This window comes from Centropristis striata, chromosome 18 (genome assembly GCF_030273125.1).
Source record: "Centropristis striata isolate RG_2023a ecotype Rhode Island chromosome 18, C.striata_1.0, whole genome shotgun sequence".
Taxonomy (NCBI): domain Eukaryota; kingdom Metazoa; phylum Chordata; class Actinopteri; order Perciformes; family Serranidae; genus Centropristis; species Centropristis striata.
This window is the reverse complement of record NC_081534.1, coordinates 23826152-23850338: the sequence shown is the minus strand read 5'-3', so window position 1 is coordinate 23850338 and position 24187 is coordinate 23826152. Positions and strand designations below refer to the sequence as shown.

At 38.9% G+C, this 24187-nt stretch overlaps 1 protein-coding gene across 19 annotated transcripts in view; it reads left to right on the top strand.

The window, feature by feature from the left end:
- The window catches only part of ptprk (protein tyrosine phosphatase receptor type K), a 135799-nt gene that overhangs the window by 50959 nt on the left and 60653 nt on the right, over positions 1-24187 (top strand). For all 19 annotated transcript variants that reach the window (XM_059357124.1, XM_059357123.1, XM_059357113.1 and 16 more), the window contains exons 3-8: positions 2836-2958; positions 13720-13880; positions 15204-15255; positions 15343-15401; positions 21452-21533; positions 23030-23145. In XM_059357124.1, the coding sequence (XP_059213107.1) occupies positions 2836-2958; positions 13720-13880; positions 15204-15255; positions 15343-15401; positions 21452-21533; positions 23030-23145 (593 nt within the window). The remainder of the gene's footprint in view (positions 1-2835; positions 2959-13719; positions 13881-15203; positions 15256-15342; positions 15402-21451; positions 21534-23029; positions 23146-24187) is intronic.

Sequence of the window (24187 nt, the reverse complement as noted above, 5' to 3'; positions counted from 1 at the left end):
TAGTGGGTCTGATTAGGACCAGCTTCACAGCAACCCGCAGTGCTTTAGAGCTAACATAATACATCCTGTTATCATGCAAATTAGCAATCAAACCTAACATTGGATACTGATGTATGGAACCTGATCGTCTTGTCTTATCATAGATTGCAAACTAATCAAAGACCATATTAATTAAACGGTCATAGCTGGTGTTTTAAACATTCCCACCTTGCTAATTAAAATTGAGCATCATATTTACTGAGCGTCTGAATGATTGAGCCTTTTGGGAGTCATTAAAGGAACAAAGATACACAGTTTAATTTAAGTACACCTTTACTGTTATAGTGAGAACCCTGTTGTGCCGCTGTGCATGTGGTCATTTCTACAACCTAACTCTCACTTTGCAAACAGTTAAGAGGTCCGTTTTTGCACTAAGAAGGTGGAAAACATCCTGGCATTAAGAAAGGCTACTATTTTACATCATTGCTGCATAACATGTACAATTTAACCCTTTCTGTCGTACAATAAAACTGCAGCTGAATATTCCCACACGCGTGCAAACAGACACCCCAGAGTTATACACTTTTAACCCATGCAGAGAGAGCTACCTGACAGCAAGATGTAAACTGACACACACACTGTGGGAGACAGGAAGTCATGGAGTTTTATAAACAGACACACACACACACACACACACACACACACACACACTCATACAGGAGCATTTGTTAGACATCACTTGAATTAGATTCTATAAATCCAGGCTGAGGTTAATGATAGAATGGTTTGAAGTTGAAACATGAGTGTTGTTGTGCTGTCCTTTGTGCCCTCTACATGTCCCAGCGTTTTTTTTATACGCATTATGACCGGAGGTAACTTGCTGTGACAAAGACTTAATTGAATCGAATGGGCGAGTTGCACGAAGAGAAGCTGGTTTAAAGAATGACGCCGAGAGGAATGTGATCCAGTGCATCTCTGAGGCTGTGAGTCACAGCCAACCATACAGCCGGCAGCCGAAGACAGTCGCTTAGTTTGATGTTAACTTGTTTCTCCTCCGGCGGCGGCTGTCACCTCTTGGTATCCCTCAGTAGTGGGAGCTCAGATCAGTGGGGTATCTGAGGGCCTGTCGTTCTGCTCTCCATCACAGCCGCCGCAGCAGCTTGCTCTAGGACACAGGTAGCAAAGCTGCAGCGCAGACTGAATGCTAGGAGATTTATGTTGCCGCCAGTGCTGGTTGCTGATAATGTTTCATGGTGGCTTGCTCTTGTATACCTTCACTTTTCTTTGTGGTTGTGGATAAAGTTTAAACAGACTTCTGTGTATCTTGGCATTGAGGTTTGTGGCTTTTTCATTCATAAACAAAACAAAACTAAAGGTGTGACAAGAAAGTTCCATAATTAAAGGTTTGAAAGAAGTGTTGTTTTTTTTAAGGCTAGAAAAAACCTTTATTGATATTTTTTCTGGTAATTAGGGACCATTAAATTAAATGATCATGATAAAATATAATCAAATTTAATGGAAACATCTGGTAAAATAAACAAAATGACAGTATGCATTAATTGCTGTGGGTGCAAAAGAATTTTGTAAACTTTATGTTTTGCAATTGCATATCATTTTAGGTGTGATAATAAAGAGAAGATAAATAAAAAAGAAATGTATCAAATTACAGAATCACAACATCTTGCATTTTATACCATAGTCTTGGTTAATATATGATTCTGATTGGCTGCAGGGTCCATTCTGGCTACATAGTATCAGTCTGGGTCATAAAGTTCTCCTCATCATCCATTAACTCCTGATAACAGACACCTTGTCGTGCATTATCTATACATATTGAATCGTAACCCCTGATTATGATACGTATGTATTGACAGATTAGTCGGCTTTGTACTGGCAATAATTTATCTTTTACTTTATAAATGTAATGTAGTGAACAATTTCAGTCATTAAATGTCGTTTTAACAATGGTATGCAGGTTCCTATAAGTTTGTTTCTGTGCTAAGGTTGAACTGGGCTTTTGCCAGGAGCTGGGATATAAATATCTATATTGTTTTTATTGTGCAAAATGATTAAAATGTCATCTTTGGTTTGCTTATTAATTTTAGAGCTGAAGTAATCATCAATTATTTGAAACTACTGTGTACAATGTGTATGCAACAGGATTATATACAGTATATCACTACCACCAAACTATATATGGAAGTTTATCTTATTATGACTCTTATTGAGATTATCTTTGGCCAATGTCAATTAGGACGAGGAGGACACATCTCCGTGACCACTAACTAGCAGTGACTTGAATCAGATGGCATTGTGGCTTTTCTTAGCCATATCTCTCATGGCCATTTTATTAACACAAGCTGTGCATCACTCTTAGGTCAATGAATCAGATAGCTAGCAGTCACCGGCATGTTATTTCTATCAGCGATATTGCCAGTACAAGCCACATATCATTGCAAGTTGATTGTTCCAGCTCGCCGTCAGGGACAAGTGGCGTCTCTCTGGATTAGAGCGACTTCCTGTTTGGGCTGGGCCACGGGCGGCCAGCTCACACATGGTTGTCCTGAGGCCGCGGCGGTGGGCTCAGATGATCAGCTGAAGGGCCCTGATGGTTGAGTCAGAGGTGATCCTGAGTGGCCCCGAGTGATGACTGCTGGAGCTCAGACTCCTGGTGGTTCATTAATGAGCTGAGACAAAGACACGCACAGAAAAACAACATACAAGAAGGAAACAAAAAGTTTTACAGGATTAAACCAGAGAGGGATTCATGTTGCATTAAAAATTAACCGCTTCATTCAGTCAATAAGCAGTGATGCTATGAGGTGAACTAAATATTTTTGTGTTTTGTCTTTGCAGGGAGCTGCACGTTTGATGAGGGCTTCAATAAGTGTGATTACCTGCAAGATCCCTATGATGACTTTGACTGGACGCATATCAACACGCAGGAAGTGCCGTACGTCTCCCCAGACCTGCCACAAGGTGAGACTTCACTTCCTGTCTCCATCACCCACTGTTAAGCACCCCAGAAGTACAATTTGGATCTCTGCAAAACCAGTACTTAGATACTTAAAGAAAACATATTTCGGAGTATTCAAGTACTCCTCTAAAGTAGAATTTGGATCTTTTATTATTTTATTTCACATTTTTCTGCAGAACCAGTACTTTAATTTGTGATATATAAATTGCATTTTGAAAAGACTGAAAAGACTGACAACAGACATGCTTTTACGTTAGTTTGAGTTTCAATGCAATACTTTTATTTGTAGTTGAGTATTTTTACATTGTTGTTGTGGGACTTGTACCTCACAGCAGGGGAAAGTAACCAAGTACATTTACTCAAATACTCTTCTATGTACAATTTGGATCTTTTGTTATTTTATTTCACATCTTTCTGCAAAACCAGTACTTAAATACTTAAAGAAAGCATATTTCTGAATACTCTTCCAATGTACAATTTTGATCTTTTATTATTGTATTTGACATCTTTTTGCAGAACCAGTACTTTAACATTTGATGCTTCAATGCGTTTTTGAAAATACATGTTTGCTTTTACTTTCGTAGTAAGTTTAAATACAAAGCTTTTATTTGTAATTGAGTATTTTTTCGATTGCTGTAGTGGTACTTTAACTTGAGTGCATCTTTCACCGCTGACACCTCGTCCTCCTCTCTACCCCGTCCACATTTCCTCCCTTTCTCTTTCTTTTCCAAGACATCCTCTCCTCTCCTCTTTAATCAGTTGTTTTTTTTTTCTCTGTGGTGATGATGAAGGGGAAATTAAATCTTTCTGCCTCAGGGCTGAGGGTCTAATTAACAGAATATGAGGTCATTAATCAACGGCAGGGAACAGGGAAGGTTGCCTACTTTACAATCTTAAAAGCAAAATGTTATAACAATAACCAGCCATGCAATGTCGGGATAGTAACTGGCATTACGAAATTAAAACCAGAGTAAGAATGTCGACTGGCGTTAACCGCAGTGACAGTGAGGACACCAGTTTGAAATGTGACAGCCACAAACATGCTTGAGTTGATATATTATGTCTCCGCCTCTCTTCTCCTCTACGTTCCTCTCCTTTTGTCAAGTGTCCACTTATCCTCTCTTGTCTCCTTTAACCTTTGTTCCTCTCATCTCCTGTCCTCAAATCTCCTCCTGCTTTCTCTCCTTTCCCGTCCTCTAGTCTTCTGTTGTCTCCTTTCCTCTCTTATGGTCTCATGTCCTATCTTTTCCTTTTCCTTTTCCTTTTCTTTTCCTTCTCCTTTTCATTTCCTTTTCCTTTTCCTGTGCCTTTCCTTTCCTTTCCTTTCCTATCCTTTTGTCTCCTTTCCTATCCTTTTGTCTCCTTTCCTTTCCTTTCCTTTCCTGTCCTTTCCTTTTGTCTTCGTTCCTTTCCTTTTCATTCCTTTCCTTTTCCTTTCCTTTTCTTTCCTTTCCTTTCCCTCCCTTTATTTTCCTTTCCTTTCATTTTCCTTAATTTACTTTCCTATCCTTTGCGTCCCTTTTCTAATCCTTTGTCACCTTTCCTATATTTTCCTTTCCTTTCCTTTCCTTTCCTTTCCTTTCCTTCCCTTTCCTTTCCCTTGCTTCCCTTTTTCTAATATTTTGTCTTCTTTCCTCTCCTCTTCTCTAATGTCCAGGCCTCTAGTTTGCTGTTGACTCCTTTTCTCTGCTATGGTCTTTCCTTTCCTTTCCTTTCCTTTCCTTTCCTTTCCTTTCCTTTCCTTCATTTGCTTATATTTTCTAATAGTTTGTCTCCTATCCTCATATATCCTCTCCTTTCCTGTCCTATATTCTGTTAATGTCTCCATTCCCCTCCTATGGCCCTGATTGCTATCCTTTCCTGTCCTTTCCTTTCCTATCCCCTTGTCTCCTTTACATTTGTTACATTTCCTTTCCTTCTTTTTCAGCCTCTTTGTTCTCCTCACCTTTCATCTAGTCTCCATGTGTGCCCTTGTGTCCTCTCATCTTGTCTCCCTTCCTGTCCCGTTCTCTCCTCTTCTCTCCTCACTTTCTTTCTTTTGGTTTTCTTTCCTTTATTATCCACTTGCCTCCTCTCCTTCCCTGTCCTCTAGTCTCCTCTTGTGTCCTCTTGTCTCCTCTTGTCTCCTCTTGCCTCCTCTCCTTCCCTGTCCTCTAGTCTCCTCTCGTCTCCTCTCGTCTCCTCTTGTCTCACCTCCCCTTGTCTCGTCTCCTCTTCTGTTGTGGGAGATTATGACTTTGTTACCATGACAATGTAATGCCGTTATTTATCTCTCATGCTTATCATCATGACAACCCAGCCTCGCTGACATTTAGAGAAAGGTTCAGTTCAACACCAGCTCTCTATGATTTTCACACAAACGCACACATTTCCTCCCAAAATTTGTGTATGTGTGTGTGTGTATACTTGCTGTCTTTTATATTGAAGCCCTAACACAAGGGTCGGGTGCCTTGCCCAGTGGTACTGAGCCAGAGTCTAGCATTTAGCGTTATTAATACCAAGTGATGTCACTATGCAGCGAGGGCAGAGTTGGCAGTTTGAGGAGGTTAAATACCTCTCAAAGAGCGCAAAAGCAATGCCTGGAATTAGCATAGCATTAACTCCTGCAGGAGCTGGTGGGATGAGCAGGGGCACGCGGTGGCAGGGTAGGTTAATGGTTTGGAGATGTCTGTTGCTAAAGGCGGTTCAGAGCGTTGCCTAAAGGTACGAGAGCATGAACTGACATTTGATGTGTTAATAATGCCAGCAGGGTGTGGGACAGCAGTGCTGCGGCTGGAAAAACGAGCCTGCTGGAGGGGATTACTGATCCAGCACTTGGCTGGGGTTTTGTATTTGGAAGAAGGAGCAGCAGGAGCAGGGAATGGGTGAGGGGTTGAGATGGTAGTTTAAATGCCTTGCCCAGGGACACATTGGTAATGCCTGTTATTAGAGTTGTTGTTTGGCCAGGCAATCCTAACCACCAGTAATTTAGAAGTACTCTGCTCCTGCTGCTGCTTCCCTGAGGGCATGGCATGATTTAAAGCGTAGGCAGTAAACCTTTTGGGCTTTTGACCCCTTGAAACAAAAGGGATACCTTCTCCCTTTGTTTAGAGAGGTTGTTAGGAGTATTTGGCACCTCAAAGACCTCTGGGAATGAGTTTATTTAGCTGATTAGTAGATCAGGGGTTTATAAATCGTCAAAGGTATTGGCTGAGGAAAATAAGTCGTATCAGGGATTTACGCTGAATTGTTTTAGAGTCATTGGATAGTTCAGCCAACAATTACACTTTTGTTCCTGATAACCCACATTGGTTTGTCCCAGTTGCTAATCACCATTTGTGCTTAAGGCGGTGTTGAGTGTGGAGGGATGGTTTGGCAGATTTTGTAATAGAGCTAAAACTATTCTGTGTAATCTCTTTGGGGGTTGATGTTGGCACTAGCCTCCGTGGCAGGGTCTCGATGCTGCGCTGGCAGCGTGCGTTGTGCCAGTTGAACATTCATGGGCTGGGGCTCTGTGGCTCAGTGGACTAAAGCAGATACTCTTGACTCATGATGTTGTCAGCCAGTACCACTCTAAACCTATTTGGCATGCCATTCTCTCCGTGTCCCTCGCTCTTTTCCTCTTGTTTTCCACAGTGTAGTGTTCAATAAAGGAGAAGAAGAAAATGTATGCAAAACGCAGCAGAGCGGGTCTCTCGTCCGCTGGATGTTTAAATAATGAGTGAATAACGATGGATACACAAACACAAACTATGCAGTCTTACATTTACCATTAAACCAAACATCTCAGACAGACTCTGCAAAACTTAAACATTCAATTCATTCATTGCATTGTATCTTAAAACATAATGCATGTTAGTTTATTAATATAGCACAAGAGCTGAAATAATCAGCCAATTAATTAGGCGTCAATTGATAGTCAAATTTTCAAGTAAAATGCCTAAAATTAACTGATTACAGCTTCTTAAATGTGACGATTTACTGCTTTTTTCTTTCTTTTATATATATATATTTGCCTTTATCGTCTCCTCATGATGCTGGCCATCATTTTTTTTGTGTTTTCTGAAAAAAATTACTTGGTAATTAAAAAATTAGGCTTTTATTTTAAACTGGGTGTCGATTTAGAAGTTTATAAAAAATGGTTAGGCTTTGAAATGTTGGGTGGATAGAACAAGACTTTTGAAGATGTTATTTTGATATTTTATTGACCAAACAAATAGTTAATGCATCAAAGAATAATCTGCATATTATAGAGTTTGGCTGGGCAATTAATAAAATGTAATTTTCAATCACGATTTTGGCCTCCAAGGATTATAAAAACAAGATAATCAAGATAAATCAATCAATTCTGTACAAGAATAATATACTTAATGTTCAAACTGATAAATCCGTTTTCATTTAATTAAATAATAATTTATTCTTTTTATTTATTGAATATATTTCAGTTTATGCAGCATAACTTATAAAATTTATTTTTTAGATCTTTTTTGTTATTTTTATATTATTCTTATTGTCAATTATATATATGCATAATTAACAATATTTTTATTATTATTTTTTGACATTTTTGCATTCTTTTTTTTACTTATTGTTATTAACTTAACAAGAAAACCCTGTTAAAATGTTCTTAAAAAATAATAATAATCTTTCCAAGTCAATATATTTTATTTCATAAAAAATCTTTTATGACAAAAACAGAACTCTCCAATCATAATAACCTTCAAAAACCTGCATTATTTAAAGACAGGCTTATAGAAACACTTGTGGTTTGGAGAGCTTGACTAGTGGCTGGAAATGATTCCACAATCTGGGAGCAACTATGGAAAATGCTTTATCACCTTTGATTTTTAACAGGGAACGCGGGGAGATAAGCAGTGATTGGTAAGTAAATCTGAGAAGCCTGAACTTGTAAAATCAGCCGAGGAGAAACAGGCAGTTTTGATCCCTTAAATGAGCTGCGTGTTTCCTTTTATTGGCATAGTATTGTTGAATGTTTTGAATCCCACCTGATACATTAAGATGCAGAAAATAAAACCCTTCCATTAGCAGTTTTCCCAACAGCAGGCTGTTCCTGTTTAGCAGAAGAATACTGTCCTCGATCCGCCACGCTGCTGCTGTTGTTGTTGTTATGTGACATATCTGGGTCTTAAGGCTGTCACGGGGGGTATTTTTAGCCTCATCGTTATATTGTGTCGTCATTCTATTAGCGGCCATTTTAGACTTTGGCAGTTCAAAGACATCAGCCATCTTAAAAAAAAAAGGTGTTGGATGTTCTTGGCATCACCAGATCTGCTTTCTTAACATGATGGGTGTCAGTTTCATGTACTGTCAGTCTTTTTATTACTCATATTTATGCCATTTTTGTCTCAGATTAGGTGTTGTAATTGCTCTCTTGGCTGAAGCATTTAAATAATTTATAAAATGTATTGAATATTATATCCGCAACCATTGCATTTGCATATTTACCGAATAACATTAAGCTATTTTTACCTGTATATATAATCCACCTGTTGTTATATTTTTGCAGCAGGCAGCATTACGATTAGCTGAAGTGCTAAAGGTTATATTTTTGCCATGTTGTGTGTGTGTTGTGACATATCTGGGTCTCTGACTGATAGGAGTATTTTTAGCTGGCGCACCATCTTGGCAGCCATCTTAAAGACACTTTTCTCATGTCACCATCGTGGTACCGGTGCCAAAAATGAAGAAATGGGAGTGACACCCATCGTGTGCTCATTTTTAGATGGATTTAGATTACAGAGTTGGAGGGAGAGAGAGAGAGAGATTGGTGCTGGCCTGGTATTGTTTCCATTCTGATTGGCTCTCGTCCAGTTTGGACGTTCTCATTTTGTTGGTGACACTCCGAACCAGGAAGTGGGATTACTCTAATACTGCTATAGCTGAAATAGAAGTGTGTCTTGTGTGTGTGTGTAAGTGTGTTTGAGTGTGTGTGTGTTTGTGTGGAGGCAATGGAGGGGAAAAGAGATCAAGAGAGAGAGGAAGAACCAATCCAATAACTAGGATACAGTGTTTGGTTTTATAAAGCCGTGTGTGTGTGTGTGTGTGTGTGTGTGTGTGTGTGTGTGTGTGTGTGTGTGTGTGTGTGTGTTAGTTGAAAGCCTGTTATGTTGTGCAGTATTCTGCAGAGAAAAGTGTTTTCTCACAGTAGATTAGCTAAACAATAAGTGATAATCACTATTGTTCTTCAGCCTTATTGTATACAGCACAATGTGTTTGGTAAAATATGTAAATAGATTTAACTCATGAGAACGGGGGGTCTGTTTGTTTAACTGCAGTACATTGTGTTTTATTGTATTAGTCTTTACTGTTCTACCCTATTGTATTCTATTTTATTCGATTGAGATATTTTCTCTTTTGTGTTATTCCTTTCTATTAAGTTATGTGCTGTTCTATTCAACTCTGTTAATTGGCTTTCATTCTGTTCTGTTTTCTTGTATTTGGGTGATTTGGTTCTATTGTACTTTACTCAATTCTATTCTGTTCTGTTCTGTTCTGTTCTGTTCTGTTGTGATCTTTTCCCTTCCATGTTATTTCATTCTATTGAACTATGTTCCATTGTATTCTACTGTGTTCTGTTCTTTTCTGTTCTGTTCTATTGTCATTCATTCTGTTTTTTTGTGTTCTCTTCAGTTCGGCTCTTCAATGTTTTCCATTCTACTGAATTATGTTCTGTTCAGAATTCTATTCTATTCTACTCTATTCTGTTCTACTCTCTTTCATTCTGTTTTGTTCTGGTCGATTTTGTTCTACTGTATTCTGTTCTGTTCTGTTTCTTCTTTGAATATATTCTATTGTGATCTTTTCTCCTCTGTGTTATTCCATTCTATCGAATTTTATTATGCTCTATTTTACTATATTCTGTTCTATTCTCTTTCATTCTGTTCTGTTTTGTTGTGTTCTGTTCTATTTGACTCTATTCTATTCTATTGTGATCTTTTCTCTTCGGCCCATTCTATTCTATTCTGTCCTATTCTATTCTGTTCTGTTCTATTTTGTTGTGTTATATTCTGTTCCATTCTATTCTTTTCTATTCTATTCTATTCTATTCCATTCCATTCCATTTTCTTTTCTTTTCTTTTCTTTTCTTTTCTTTTCTTTTCTTTTCTTTTCTTTTCTGTTCTGTTCTGTTCTGTTCTGTTCTGTTCTATTCTATTCTATTCTATTCTATTCTATTCTATTCCATTCTTTTCGGTTCTATTCTGTTCTGTTTTGTTCTGTGTTCTGTTTTGCTCCCTTCCATTCAGCTCAAGTGTATTGTATTCTTATCTATTTAGGGCTTCAACTAACAACCTAATTGTTTTCATTATTCATGATTAATCTGTCAATTCCTATTTGAACGACTGGACCACTTTCTAAGCCTATAAAATGTTTGAAAATAGTTAATAAATTGACCATCACAGTTTCCCACGGGCCACAGTGTTATCTTCATATTGCTTCTTTTGCCCAACCAAGAGTCCAGAACCAAAAAATATTCAATATACAACAATATCAAACAGAAGACCAGAAAACCTTCACATTTGAAAGACTGCAACCAGCATAACTTTAGCATTTTTGCTTCAGAAATAATGATTAATTATGAAAGATTGACTAACCAATTAGTCCATTTGTTTTAGCACTAGTCCTGTTCAATTATTTTCGATTCTATTGTACAAATAGAATTAAACACTATCATGGCTACTTTCTCTCAGTTTGTGATGAGCTCATGTGAGATTAGGTATCCGGCAGGAAAGGCTCACATTTCATCATATTTTACTGGAACAACATCTGGTTGAGGTCTGAGCTGATTACTGGAACATCTGGATGGGCTGACCGACCGTCCTGTCAGCACACCAGATTATGTATTATTTCAAGCTCCATTTCCCGCAGTCAACTACTATAGGTGCAACATATTTTACTCAGCAGTGACAGTAATTACCTTATATACATTTATACTTATCTTTCTCATCAGTGGAGACTGAAAACTTTCTCCAGAATTGCGTCATATTAGAACAGCAAAACCAATGGATTTATGTTAGACATCGGGAGAGAAAGGAGGCACATAATACAAACGAAACAAGCAAGTCAGAAAAATATAGCCCAGAGGATTGCTATGAAAAATGTCATCAATCATGTGACGCCGTTGGGTTATTGCAGGTAATGATATGTTGCAGGCTGTGGAATTTTTTACAAGTTTCGTTAGGAGTCTGTGCAAACTACAGCGACTAATATCAGCATTATGTATGATTTTGATCACACGTTTTTATTTTCTTAACATGTATCTCTGCTTTTAAACTCCCACGTTAACAACTGGAAGCTGCACAGTTCATATACAGACACAAAAAGGAGACGGGCAATTAAGAGAAGAGACGAAGACATAAAATGGTGTAATTTCATAAGAACATAAAATGAAGAATATAAAATGTAAAAAGTACTTTTTTTCTCTTTCCCTTTCCCTGTGTTTATTTGTTGTTGGCTTGCTGAGAAACAGCCTCACAATCACAAAGGACAAACAAATGACACAGTCGTAGAAACGGAGGTTTGTTTTATGTGTCTGACTGGTTCTTGTACTGAGTAAGCCCAAAAGGAATGAGAGGAGAGGGAAACAGAAGTGAGTAAAAACATGCAAACATAAAGAGAAAAGAATAAAAGGCTCTTTTGGGTTTTTTTGTTCCCATGACAAGAAAGTGGAAGCTTCAAAGTGTGTGTGTGTGTGTGTGTGTGTGTGTGTGTGTGTGTGTGTGTGTGTGTGTGTGTGCGTGTGCGTGTGTGCGTGTGTCAAAGAGGGAAGGCCAAATGAGGACAAAGAGTGGCTGTTTAACCTTGGTTTCCAGTTCTTTGTGTCCTAGATGACAGAAATTCAGTGTTCATGGACTAAAATTCAAAGGTTGGAGTTTGGTGCAAAACTGACTGGACTTACACAGGAGAATGTCCCGGTTTACTGGTTAGCTTACTGTAATATACCTTAGTGTACTCACACATATTCAATATATAGATGTGTAGTAATATTAAATATCAGAGACATACAGTGAGGGGTTATATACCTAAAAAAAAAACCTGAAATATTCACTGGGAATGCACCGATTGTGAAATTCTGGGAGGATTTTGATGTTTAAAATAACAATTTGACAAATACGTGTTGCCAAGACCAATGTTTTTTTTGTTGTTTGTTTATTTATGTATTTATTTTGTTATTTTCCCCCTTTTTTATACCAGTGTAAGAAGTAAATATTCACCATCTGCATGACTTCAGAACTGAACTGTCAAAGTCATTCAGCATTTCATTATACTCTCTTTGAATGAGCCAAAATTCAATCATACAATTGAATGAAACAACCTTTGATGTAACCTTCTTTTTAAATGAAAATTATTCTTTAAAAAAACTGTTCCAAAAGCCCAAAAAAACATTCTTTTTGTGAGACAAATTGGAAGTAATTAAATGTAAATGTGGAGATAATTAGATGCATGAATAGAACAATTTCTTACCTGTTGTGTTTCTCGCTTTTGTCCCTTATCTTTGTCCAAGACAGTGTAATACTCCCACACAGCCGACATTTTGCCCTCTTACGTCATCACAGAGTTGTTTTCAGACTTTTGGAGGCTTTTTCTTCAAATCAACAGCTGTCAATCAACAAATTTATATTCACATTTGGAAGATTTGCATGAGAATAGCTTGATAGAAACAAAAGTCGGTGTTTTTTGTCTTTTTATCGAAAAATAGTTGTGATAATGTAATATGTGATAATTGGGAGATAGAAACATTTTTTCCAAATAAGTTCTGAAGCAAACATTTAACTCCCAAGACTGATCAGCTGTTTCCGCTCTGAATTGACAGAACAATTATAAGTTGCACAATTGATTCCAATTCCTGAAGACTTCTCTCCATTTTCTCTCATGGGTGGCCAAAGTTTTTTGTTTTCTCTCTTATTCTTCTTCTGTTACTGACGGATTAGCCTACAGTAATACATTACACTGCCATCTTCTGACCAAAGTACGTTTATGCAGCTTTGTTTATTTGCTCTAAACCAGTTGATGGAAATGTCCTTAATTCACATTTTCTTTAATGTAACATTTGCAAATTTGTCTTCAAAATTTACTTTGACTTTAATGGAAACATGGCTACTGATACGACAAAACAGATAAACCTTAGGCCAATGTCATCTTATTTTTTCCGATGGGTTAATGGCAGTAAACAAGGCTGGCCAATTCAGATGTTAAGCTGATGAATCAGTGTATCCCTAATACAATTACTAATGAAGAAAACAAAACCAGAATAAGCAGGACACAATGACAGAGTAAAAACAGAATCTTAACATGTTTACTTAGATCTACAAACAGTCTTGGAGCAAAATATATATATATAAAAAAATAAAAAAATACTACAGTGCAAATTTAAAAAATGCTTTTTTCACACTTGTATTCACCCACTGTAACTGCCATATCCACAGAGCTGTTTGTGGCTGTCTGTCTGTCTTCAACAAGGATTATTTTCAAGCCACACGGTAGCAGAGAGAGTTGCTTTACACATGTAGGTACATGAAACACAGGTAGTGGGCATGCAGCCGACTCTTTGACAAGTCCAGTCACAGACACTAACTACCCCCTCAGAGGGCACCACAGCCAGTCTGTTCAAGCAGTGAATTATAGCAAGTATGCGGTGTACAAGCACAAACAAAATGAGCTCATTCATGTGGCTTGATCCAGGTTGGATTGAACCCGATCCACTTTGAATTACATGCGATGGCTCCTGTTTATTCAAATCTTAATCTCCTTGTCTCTGTGTCCAGGTTCCTACATGTATGTGGACGTCTCACAGTATGATGTTGGGGAGAAGGCCAGGTTTCAGCTGCCTGTCATGAAGGAGAATGACACTCACTGCATTGACTTCAACTATCTCCTCAGCAGCCCTGACGGCTCCAGCCCCGGCACCCTCAACGTCCTGGTGAAGGTAAAAACCCTTAGCTTTTGTAATTTTTAGACTTTTGAGACTAAATTTGAATGCTTTTCCTGGCATCTATGCAGCAGTTCAAACAGTATGAGGCGAGGTTTGATTTCAAGCTGGATTGCAGTTTATTTTTTCTCTCTCTCTTTTTTTTTAACGGAAACATACGGTTCTGTTACTCTATAAAACAACTCTAGATGAGTTCAAGTGCTGAGTTAAAGCTCTCTGTTTGTCACACTGGCAGATGGTGAGCAGAGCCTCTTCAGTTAAAAGAAAACAAGAAAGGATTTATGGGAAATGTGGTCTGGATTTTGTGAAATACAAGCACATGTAGTGCAGCTAGCATGTGATAGAGGCTGCTCACTGACTTGCCTTAAACAAGAGTTTGTGTAAGGTTGCCTGTGTTATTTTGTTGTGTGATGGATAGATTCAGGATATAACACACATTTTATGATGCAGTGATCCAAACTTTTCCATCCACCAAACTCTTTTTCTTCTCTCCTCTTAAGTTCTGTTACAGTTTCTAGAAGTGGTTGGAAAAAGCAATAACAGCCGATTGCCATTTTACTGGTTCTACCATTTCCTGGTTCTGAGCAGCAGGGGAGCATTAGGAGTTGGAAAACTGCCCTTCAGTTGAATGGCACAAAGTCAAACCCACATTACTGCAAACATCTTCCCTGCTGACGTGTTGTTGAGCAAAATAGAGTTTCTACCAGCATAGAGGTGGTGACTCGGCTCACCATGACCTCCAATCTCCTCGTTTTCACAAAAACATAATTCACAGTGACTGTTCACATGTACGAAATTAGAGCCCAAACAACAAGAGATTTTTTAAAATTATCTCAATACTAATACTGATTTTAGAGGGTAAATTGACCAAATACAGATACTATTTTATTAAAAATAGACCTTTTCTATGGGGATTTTGCACCGATATGACACTGCACAGGTACTCATAGAGTTACTTTCTTAAATAAATTCTACATTGTATATTGTTAAGAGAAGTAGTTCCACACCTTAAAGTCCATTCGTTGTGCAACAAACATAGCAACATACAGAGCTGACCATAAAGAGACAAAAAACCTGTCTGCACCTTTTCATATATTTTATGTGCAAATCAGATAGTACCGACATACTGCATACCATGTCTTAATTGGAAAATGCCATATTCAGAAATAGGCCCAATCAAATTTGTGATAATATTGAGGTATTTGTGTGTGCATGCAAACAGTCATGGTGTAATTGAAAGCTGGCCTCTCTGAGTGCATCAGAAAATATGAATGACTGCATATAATAAAGGTTTTATATTGTGTTCTGTGTTATTTCCAGGTAAACAAGGGTCCCTTAGCCAACCCCATATGGAACGTGACGTCCTACACTGGTAAAGACCGCCTCCAATAAAACTCTCATTTAATTCCTGACACTGTTGTTTTTACCCGCCTGTGTTGACTGTGATGTCGTCTTGCAGGTAAAGACTGGCTCCGAGCCGAACTCGCCGTCTCCACCTTTTGGCCCAACGAATATCAGGTAACTCCCTGAATAACAAACCAACGGCTGTGCTAGTCCGCAACTCTTTTATCATGTAAATGTATGTTGCTTTACTTCCACTTGAGTTCATGTGAATACACACACACACCACACACACACACACACACAGAAGCACATACACATGCTGGGAGGCAGGCAGCTGATTTATTTATGTTGACTGAGGCTCAGGAGGTGACGATAAGGCTAGAAAGACAGAAAAAACGAGAGGTTTGTGTGTGTGTGTGTGTGTGTGTGTGTGTGTGTGTGTGTGTGTGTTATCTTGCTGGACATTGATATTATTGTCAGTTTATTTGTTTTTAATGAACACCCGTCTGACATTATAAGACACACAGGGGTATAAAATGATTGCAGGACTGTTGAAGAAAACCTGTGCTTGTATGTTTCCTCTTTCTTAATTAATGGCCATCAGTCAGCATGATCTGTGTGTGTTTCTTGGCTGGTGTTGACAGATGTGTGCATGTTGTGGGATAGCTTGTCTCCGGATGTCCTAGCAGGCATACACACACACTGATCATGTTAACACACACAGCCTGGGGACCCTATAATATTACTGCAAGGCGAAGTGTGAAAGCATCCTCCAAATGGCCCATCTGGAGCCCAGTCCTCCTCAATGACTATGGGAGGAGATCACCAGCATGAAACTCGTGTGTCAACATGTTTTAATTGAACATAATCATCCTGGTTTGCTCAGGCTTATGTAGGTTTTTCAGGCTATGAAACAGGTTATTGGATTTGAGGTTATGAAGCTATTTTTTTTCTTGTTGGAACATGTTTCTGTGTTAGCACTTTAGCTTGAGTTGTAATGAGACTGGTGTCACCAGGGGAAGCGTTCTCACATGCAGACACATGTAGTCACGCACACACACAAGAATAGATGCGCACACAAAAGACACACACGCCCACGCAGCACTACTTAACTGGCCCCTGTAATTACAGTTTTGCCTTTATTTCAAGTTTATTTTGAATGGAAGCCAGCTTTCAGATCATGATTGAGCTTTTTAACCATCACAAGACTGTAATACAGTTAAAGAGATAGTTTTTGAAGTGAGGTTGTTCGAGGTACTTAGAGTAAGTGGATTACCTTCAGTAGACTGGGATCGGTACGCCCCCAGTTTGGTGTTTTAAAGAGTTAGTTCAGATTTACCGAAGTCACGCAATAACACATATTCAACACCTTATTCAAACTCGTAAGGCACTGAGGTTTCCCTCATTTACAGTGACAACGAGTACATTTACCAGCAGTACAGAATTGCAAATTCAAAATACAGATAACAGACAAGATAAGTAAATAAATAGTAATAAATAAGTAAAAATGCTATTAAAATGACCAAAGCTAAAAGCAGTTGCAGGCAAGTCTGCAATCAAGCTATGAAATTGACAAAATGTTATGAAAGTATTGATCCTCAGTGTGAGTTCAAGATCATTCCAGGTTGTGGTGCATTAAAACAAAAGGCTGACTTCCCAAGTTCAGTCAGCACATGGGTAACTGTGAGAGTAAACCAATTGTTTGATCGTGCCAAGTAGTGTCCGTAATTCCAATCAAATAGTCTTAGGAGGGAGGTACTTCTCTGGAAATGGCCTTAAAGATAAATAAGTACCTGTCTTTCTTTCGCCTGTTTGTAAATAAAATAAACCCAGCACCTCAAGAAATGTAGTGCCGTAACACACATGTACATGTACTGATAGTAGATGGTACAGCTTCAACTTCGAAGGTGGATTTTATTGCTCAACATCCATTTTTTAGACATGAAATAAATATCTATGCCATTTATTTAGGTCTTGCATAGAGTATCAACTCCAGCAACTTACATTTTCTGCAAGATAAAATAAAAAAATAATGTTTTTCAAGTAGAAAAGTAGCACACACCAAGAGTTGTGATGAGGTGCTGGTCACTGGAAGTCTTTAGTTGATCATGAAGGCCATTGCATAAGAAGCTTGAATGTGCATCACTATTTTTCTACTTTCAAAATGACTGTTTTTGGTCAAAGGAGTCATGTGGCTTTGTGATATGTACCATTACTATTTTATAACATTTTGGCCATATTGCCCACCTCTAGTCTTTATGCTCTGTGTCGTACCACGCAGTGATTTAAGAGCAACTCTCTTATCATCTGAGGCAGCTTTTGTCTCAAGTCTATTACCCTGCTAATGATCGTGTATTTTACAAAGTGCATTTTAAATTCTCTCCACAATGCAGAGGGTCACTGCAGCCTGGATGCAAGTCATTGCTCATTTTCCTTCCTTTTAGAATTTAATTATGAGCCTTTGCATTCAGTGATTCGTGGGTCCGATGGTGGTCACCTCTGAGGAGATAGTATTTCGATCATGCGGGTGTCGAGCACTGACTGCCTGACTGGTCTCATCAGTGTGAGGAAGGATTACTGATAGCTCGGATTTACAAGTTATCACATGGGCAAAGCAACTCTGATATGCTGAAGGCTGCGGACTGACATATCATCACTCCAGAGCAGGGTGGGACGATAGCGAACATCCTCTTATCAACTAATGGCATATATCATTTTGATGTATGCCTGTATGGGCGCAGAATCAAAAATGCTTTAACCTGCAGGCAAGGGATGTTTTTCTACTTCATGTTATGGTTTGAGTCGTCTGGGTTTGGGGCAAACTGCTTTCTGACAACATAGTGTAATTAAACTAATCAGCATTTTTATATGAACGTGAGAAAGCTTAACTTAAATGACCCAAAGCTTAAAGCAATGAATGTTAAAACTTGCAAAAGATAAGTTTGATCTCTAATAGTGGTGGAAACAAAACAATTCCAGAGCCAGAAAATCCTGAAACTAATGAGAAAATCAAGTGAAGTGTTGCAACTAATAAGGATTTTCTTTAACGACTCAAAATGTTGTCTGTGAACTTTAAAAAAAAAAAAGTAAAAAAGTAATCAAAAAAGCCTTCCAAGCTAGTTTCCCATAATCCAAAATAGCATCTTCAAACAACAGTCCAATACCCGATATGTTACATTTACTATAAGACAAAGATAAACATGAAATATTCACATTTGAGAAGCTGAAACCTACACATTTTTGGGGAAAAATTAAATGATCATCAAAATATTTGCCAAATAGTGTTCTGTCAATGGACCAATCAATTAATCGACTCATTGTTGCAAGTACAAATTAAAATCTGAGGTTGGTTCAAGGTATAATTCCAAGTTTTTGAAGCAGTAGCTGGCTGGAGTGTATGCATGAAAGCAAAGCAACGTACTGCTTTGATCGGGTGCGGCAGCAAAAGATAGTTTATCCAACTAAAAAAGGGAAAAAAACGAAAAGAAAATCACTGTCAGTTTCGGTGTATTTCCGCTGCTTTACTTTGCTGATGAGGTGGGGAGTTTGAGCATTGATGTTAACCCCCTGGTACTGGGTCTTTGCTGGCTTTAATGAAGTTTCTAATTCAACAGCAAAGGTCAGTTTCCCCCTCTACCGTGTCTGTGACTTGGACTCAAGCCCTCAAAAAAAAAACCCTAAAAACTTGATTCGACATATCATGGGATTGGGGTTGGAAGTAAGATTTGACTTTTAAAACAAACTCTGGTTTTAAATAATGAAGTGGTAATACTTTCTTTAAAAAAACTTTCCAGAAACATTTAATTTATACATTTGCACACGTACATGCGCACACAAAGGGGGAGAAGTCTTGAGGTTATGTTACGGCTCCTAAAAAACAAAATCATAACGAGTGAATGATCAGCAGTGCAGGCAGGCAGGCAGGCAGACGGGCGAGCCGGGCTTCAGACAGACAGACAAGAGATGAAGGTATTAAAAGTCAACTGATGTCTTTCTGCTGTGCTCCGCAGTGAGCTATGAGTGAAAGATGATAGGAGAGAGCGACAAGATAGATTGGTAGGGGAGGGAGACAGAGAGAGGGAGAGTGTGACAAGCAGGGGATGATAAGCTATGGGTAAACAGTTCACGGCAGATTTCCTTTTACAGGTGATGAATGACAACAACTGCTCACCCCCTCGCTCTCTTCCTCCCTCTGATAGCCACCTCCTCTCCTCCCTCCTCTCCTCTGTTCATTACAGGGCACCTCTCTGAGTAAACACTGTTAGAAAACAGAGACGGCAAGAGAGGAGTTAGGGGAGAGGAATGGTTCGAAGGAGGGATTATGATGGGAGGAATAAAGAGAGGAGGGCGTTTGAGGGTAAACGTATGGACGAGGAGGGAAGAAAATGACATGGTGGTACATTGAAGCACCTGTTGAATTCAGTATTAACACTTCTTGAAGTTGGCATTAACCACAACCACAAAACAGTATAAAATCACAATTTAGGCCCATAATTTCATCATCTAACTCCACTTTAGCTGCTTTCCTCTCGCGTTTTTCTACTCATATGACTCACTATTCCTTTTATAGTTAAAATATAGAGGAAAGAAATAGCTAGGCCCCAACCCGTCATCTTCTACCTTGCCGCATTTGGTTTCATTACTTATTATCATTTTCAGCCATTTTCTGTGTACCGAAGGAGATTACTATGATCCAACAGGAAGTATCTCATTTATCCTTCCTGTGCTCGTTGGCCTGAATGTATAAATCCAGCAGCAGTCAGGATGGCAGCTTTGTATTTATCCAGTTTAGTGCACATCACCGGCGGCTCTCACTGACTTTCCATCTATCCTGTGACAACTTAGATTGGATCCATCACTTTGACTGCAAATTTAAATGGCAATAGTCTAACTGTGTAAGCTTTAGTGGGCCCCACAATGCATCTAAGACTTCAGAGGCAAAAGCTTCCGATTTAGTAACGATACTAGAGAGGGATGATGAGTTGGCTTCTGAAGGAAGCATTTGTTAGTTATGTAAGTTTCAGTTTTCTCCTAGGAATGACCTTTTTTAGTGCTTTTGCTGTATTTTTGTTTTTGAACATTTTGTATGTGCTGGAAGCTGTTCTACTTGCAGGCTGATAGAGGTTTAGAAATAACTTGATTTTTTTTATGTTTATGTGTTTTTATTTAACCCTCTGAACTCCACAATTCGGGTTGGAAAGGCTGATCTACTTTTATTTTAAAATGCCATAATTATACCATTTATGATATCCAGCAAGTGTATGAACAGAAAATATTGTTCAATGTTCTATTTTACCAACAGTCCTTAAATTAATTATGTGTAATTAACACTATCAGCAGGAAAACTATCCAAATCTAAGCTTATACAAGAGCAATATTTCGTCCAAATCACTTTATTCTTGTTTCATTTAGAAACTTGCCAAAAGTAAGTATTTGCACCATCCCGATTGTGTAGAAAACATTTAATTCTGCATTCTTTGCCGCAACTGAGAAGACATGAATGACTCAGCTTGGACCAACAGTTATTTGACAAATAATCAGCAAACTTTGACTGAACTGCAGGGTTTTCATACAGATCAGAGAGGAGAAGTAAATGTGATTAGTTTGTGAGTGAGGTTATAAAAATATAAATAATTGAATATGTCTGGTAAATGGAGGGCACATATGTTTTTCAGATATTGGTAATACTTGACATCTGAGAAAATGTTGTTTATACAGACGCGTATTCCATTTTTTGTAAAATAAATAATCAAAGAAATTTAACTTGCATTTTTTCTTCATTTTTAGTGATTTATGGCATTATAGCTGTGTTATATTGCAAAAATGTATATATTTTTCTTGCTGCCTCTTGCAATGATTGTGCTGTTTCCATAGAGGAGCAAGCCACAGTGGGTAAAATATAACATGAAAAAGAATAAAACACCCAAAATGGCTTGAGGTTCAGAGGGTTAATAAGCCTTATTTTCAAAAATACACTTTGCATGAACAGTCAGCGGAAATTTGTGTGTGTGTGTGTGTGTGTGTGTGTGTGTGTGTGTGTGCGTGTGCGTGTGTGTGTGCGTGTGCATGTCCGTATCCGTGTGTGTGTTTATACTGAATATGTTTATTCTTGCTCACAGATCTGTCTAGAAAAGAAACTCTTGATCTCAATCATCCTGCACATAATGACGTTAGTAATGAAAACATTAATAACTAATTCTCTCTCTCTCTCTTTCTCTTCTCAGGTCATATTTGAAGCAGAGGTTTCGGACAGCAAAGCCGGCTTCATCGCCATTGACGACATTCAGGTGCTCAGCTACCCATGCGGTGAGTCATTAGCATGCCAGCAATTAGTCGTAGTTCGCTGAATAGACGCTGATAGCTTTGGCCACTAATTAGACTGTACCTGGGATGGTTTCTGTTGCACTTGAATAGGTAGATAAGTGGGAAGGTGACACAGGAGAGGAGGGGATGCAGCGAGAGGGAGAAAGACAGGTCGTAGAGAAAAATGAGGGAAATAAAAAAGAGGGAGAGGAGAGAAACAGAGAGAAAAAGAGGGGGATAGGAGAGAGTGAAGCGGGAAATGAGACAGTATTAGGGCAATCATAGAGAGAGAAGATTCTGACCAGTCAGCACTTTCTCTCTTTAACCCACATGCACACACACACACACACACACACACACACACACACACACACACAGAGTGAACAGTAGCTGTCTTGTCTCATGCTGAAAGGAAAGAGATGAGGGCTGCGATCCATTTTAAATTCTCGCTACGTCTCGAGTCGTCTTCTCTCCTTCGCTTGAGTGTTTCCTTACTTCCAGAGGGCCAGAAAAGAGTTGTGGCGACAAACTGTTACTGTTAACTGAAGGGTCTGTTAATCTTGAGCCGTAGGCCGGCTCCTGGAGGGTCTCTGACTCTGTTGGATAAAGGAAACAATTACAACTCCTTTTTGGTCATCTGTCTTGTAGCAGCACTGAAAATCTCTGGGGACAATTTTGTTTCTTAATAGATTCTATTGATTAAAAGTCATAAAGATAAACTGTCTTAGCACCGTCCTCTCGTGCAGTTTGTGAGGTCCCGGTATCCCTGTTGTTCCCGTCCCTGTCAGACGTCACCGATATGTGTCTGACAGAAATTCCTGGACATTAATTTTGTCATGAAATGTGAGAAAATATAAAAGAGACGAGCCCCGGTCTTTTAAAAGGCAGAGGAGCAGGACTCCTAATGGGAAGGAGCAAGTATTTGAAAAGGAATTAGTACTTCACAGTGGAAGCATTCATTCTCACAGCTGCATTTCTGGACACACAGGTTTGTGTGTGTGTGCATGAATGCATGCAAGCTAGTGTGTGTGTGTGTGTGTGTGTGTGTGTGTGTGTTTTCTTTCACCATAGTAGCTGCTATCTATGATTGCAATCACCTCCCCAGAATAAGAATATCATAGCTGAACTGCGTCTTCAGGGTCTAAAAGGCTTATTTCATATCGTAGCGTGGTCGTTAAGAATTGGAAGCTATGCGAGTTATATATACTGGATGTGACATTGATGTTACCTCCCAGTGGCAATGCAGCAACGTGCTTCATCTGACTCCAGTAAAATCTAATCGCAGTAATAATGAACATATTCCTGAGGGTTGGAAAACGTCCTGAAATGTATACAGTGTGTTTGTGATAACCTGACCTGTTTGTATCCGTAACTCCCTCCGGCTGTGTCACCTCATTTCCACTTTTAACAGACACATAAGATGAAACCAAAAATGTTTTTTTTAAATACATATAACCTTGGTGTGAAGTCTAATTTGTTTGACCTCATTTCCCCTGCAGATAAATCTCCTCATTTCCTTCGTCTCGGGGACGTGGAGGTGAACGCGGGACAGAACGCCACGTTTCAGTGTATCGCTACAGGACGAGACACATCCAACAACAAGCTCTGGCTGCAGGTACGGCTATGCACACACATTTAATTACAAACTATGCTTTAGGGAGTTTTTACACCTGTAGTTTGTTTGCTCATTTTGTAAACTTGCAGAGTTTGGTTTCTCTTCAAACAAAATGCATCACCATAATTCACATGAGAATGTCACTCCAAAGTAAATAACAGAGGTAAAGAAAGAAAGTCCTGTCCAGTTTTTTTGGACTAGTTGATATTTCTGTGATAAAAAACATTGCTATAATTCTCTGGCTAGCTGCTACAGTTTTGTGCTGCATCAGAGAATGTAAAGCACACCTGGTAGTTGGGTCGGATCGAAGGTCGGATCGTGTTCCCATCACAAACAAACTCTCCTGAGTTTGTTCGGGGCTTTAGGGGGCAGGGTGGGACCATAGGGCAGCCTTGAGTATGGCAGCAAGGAGCAGGACAGCAGAGTTCACCCTGGAGGTAAAATCAGTTTAGATACCGAGACACACGTATATAAATACAAACTATGTTTTAGGGCGTTTTCACAAATATAGTTTGTCTGCTCTGGTCCGATCTGTTGTGTTTGGTTTAGTTTCTTTCCACATAGAGAAAAATTCAAGCCAACCAAAATGCATTACTACAAATTATATGGGAATGTCGCTCTGAAAGTAAATAAAAGAGGTAAATGAAGGAGGCCCTTAACTGTTTTTAGCCCAAAGCATATAACTGTTAAAAAAGATTGCTATGATAGTAGCAGCAATGTAAAGCACACCTGGTAGATGGGTCAGATCATAGGTCGGATCACATTCCCATCACAAACAAACCTCTACTGAGTTTCTTAGGCAGACTGTAGGGCAGGGAGGACCATAGGGCAGATTTGAGGTTAGTCGCAGGAAAGCAGATTCCACCCCGGATGTAAAATCATTAGTGGAGTGTAGATACCATCCATCCCTGGACTAGTCAGAGGTGATCGTTCCATTACTAAACTTCCCATTTAGAATCAACCCCAAGACTCGTAGAGGGTAGTGGGTCCAATAGTGGTTGGTGGAGGTTGTTTTTGTTGTGTTATTTATGTCCATTTCCAT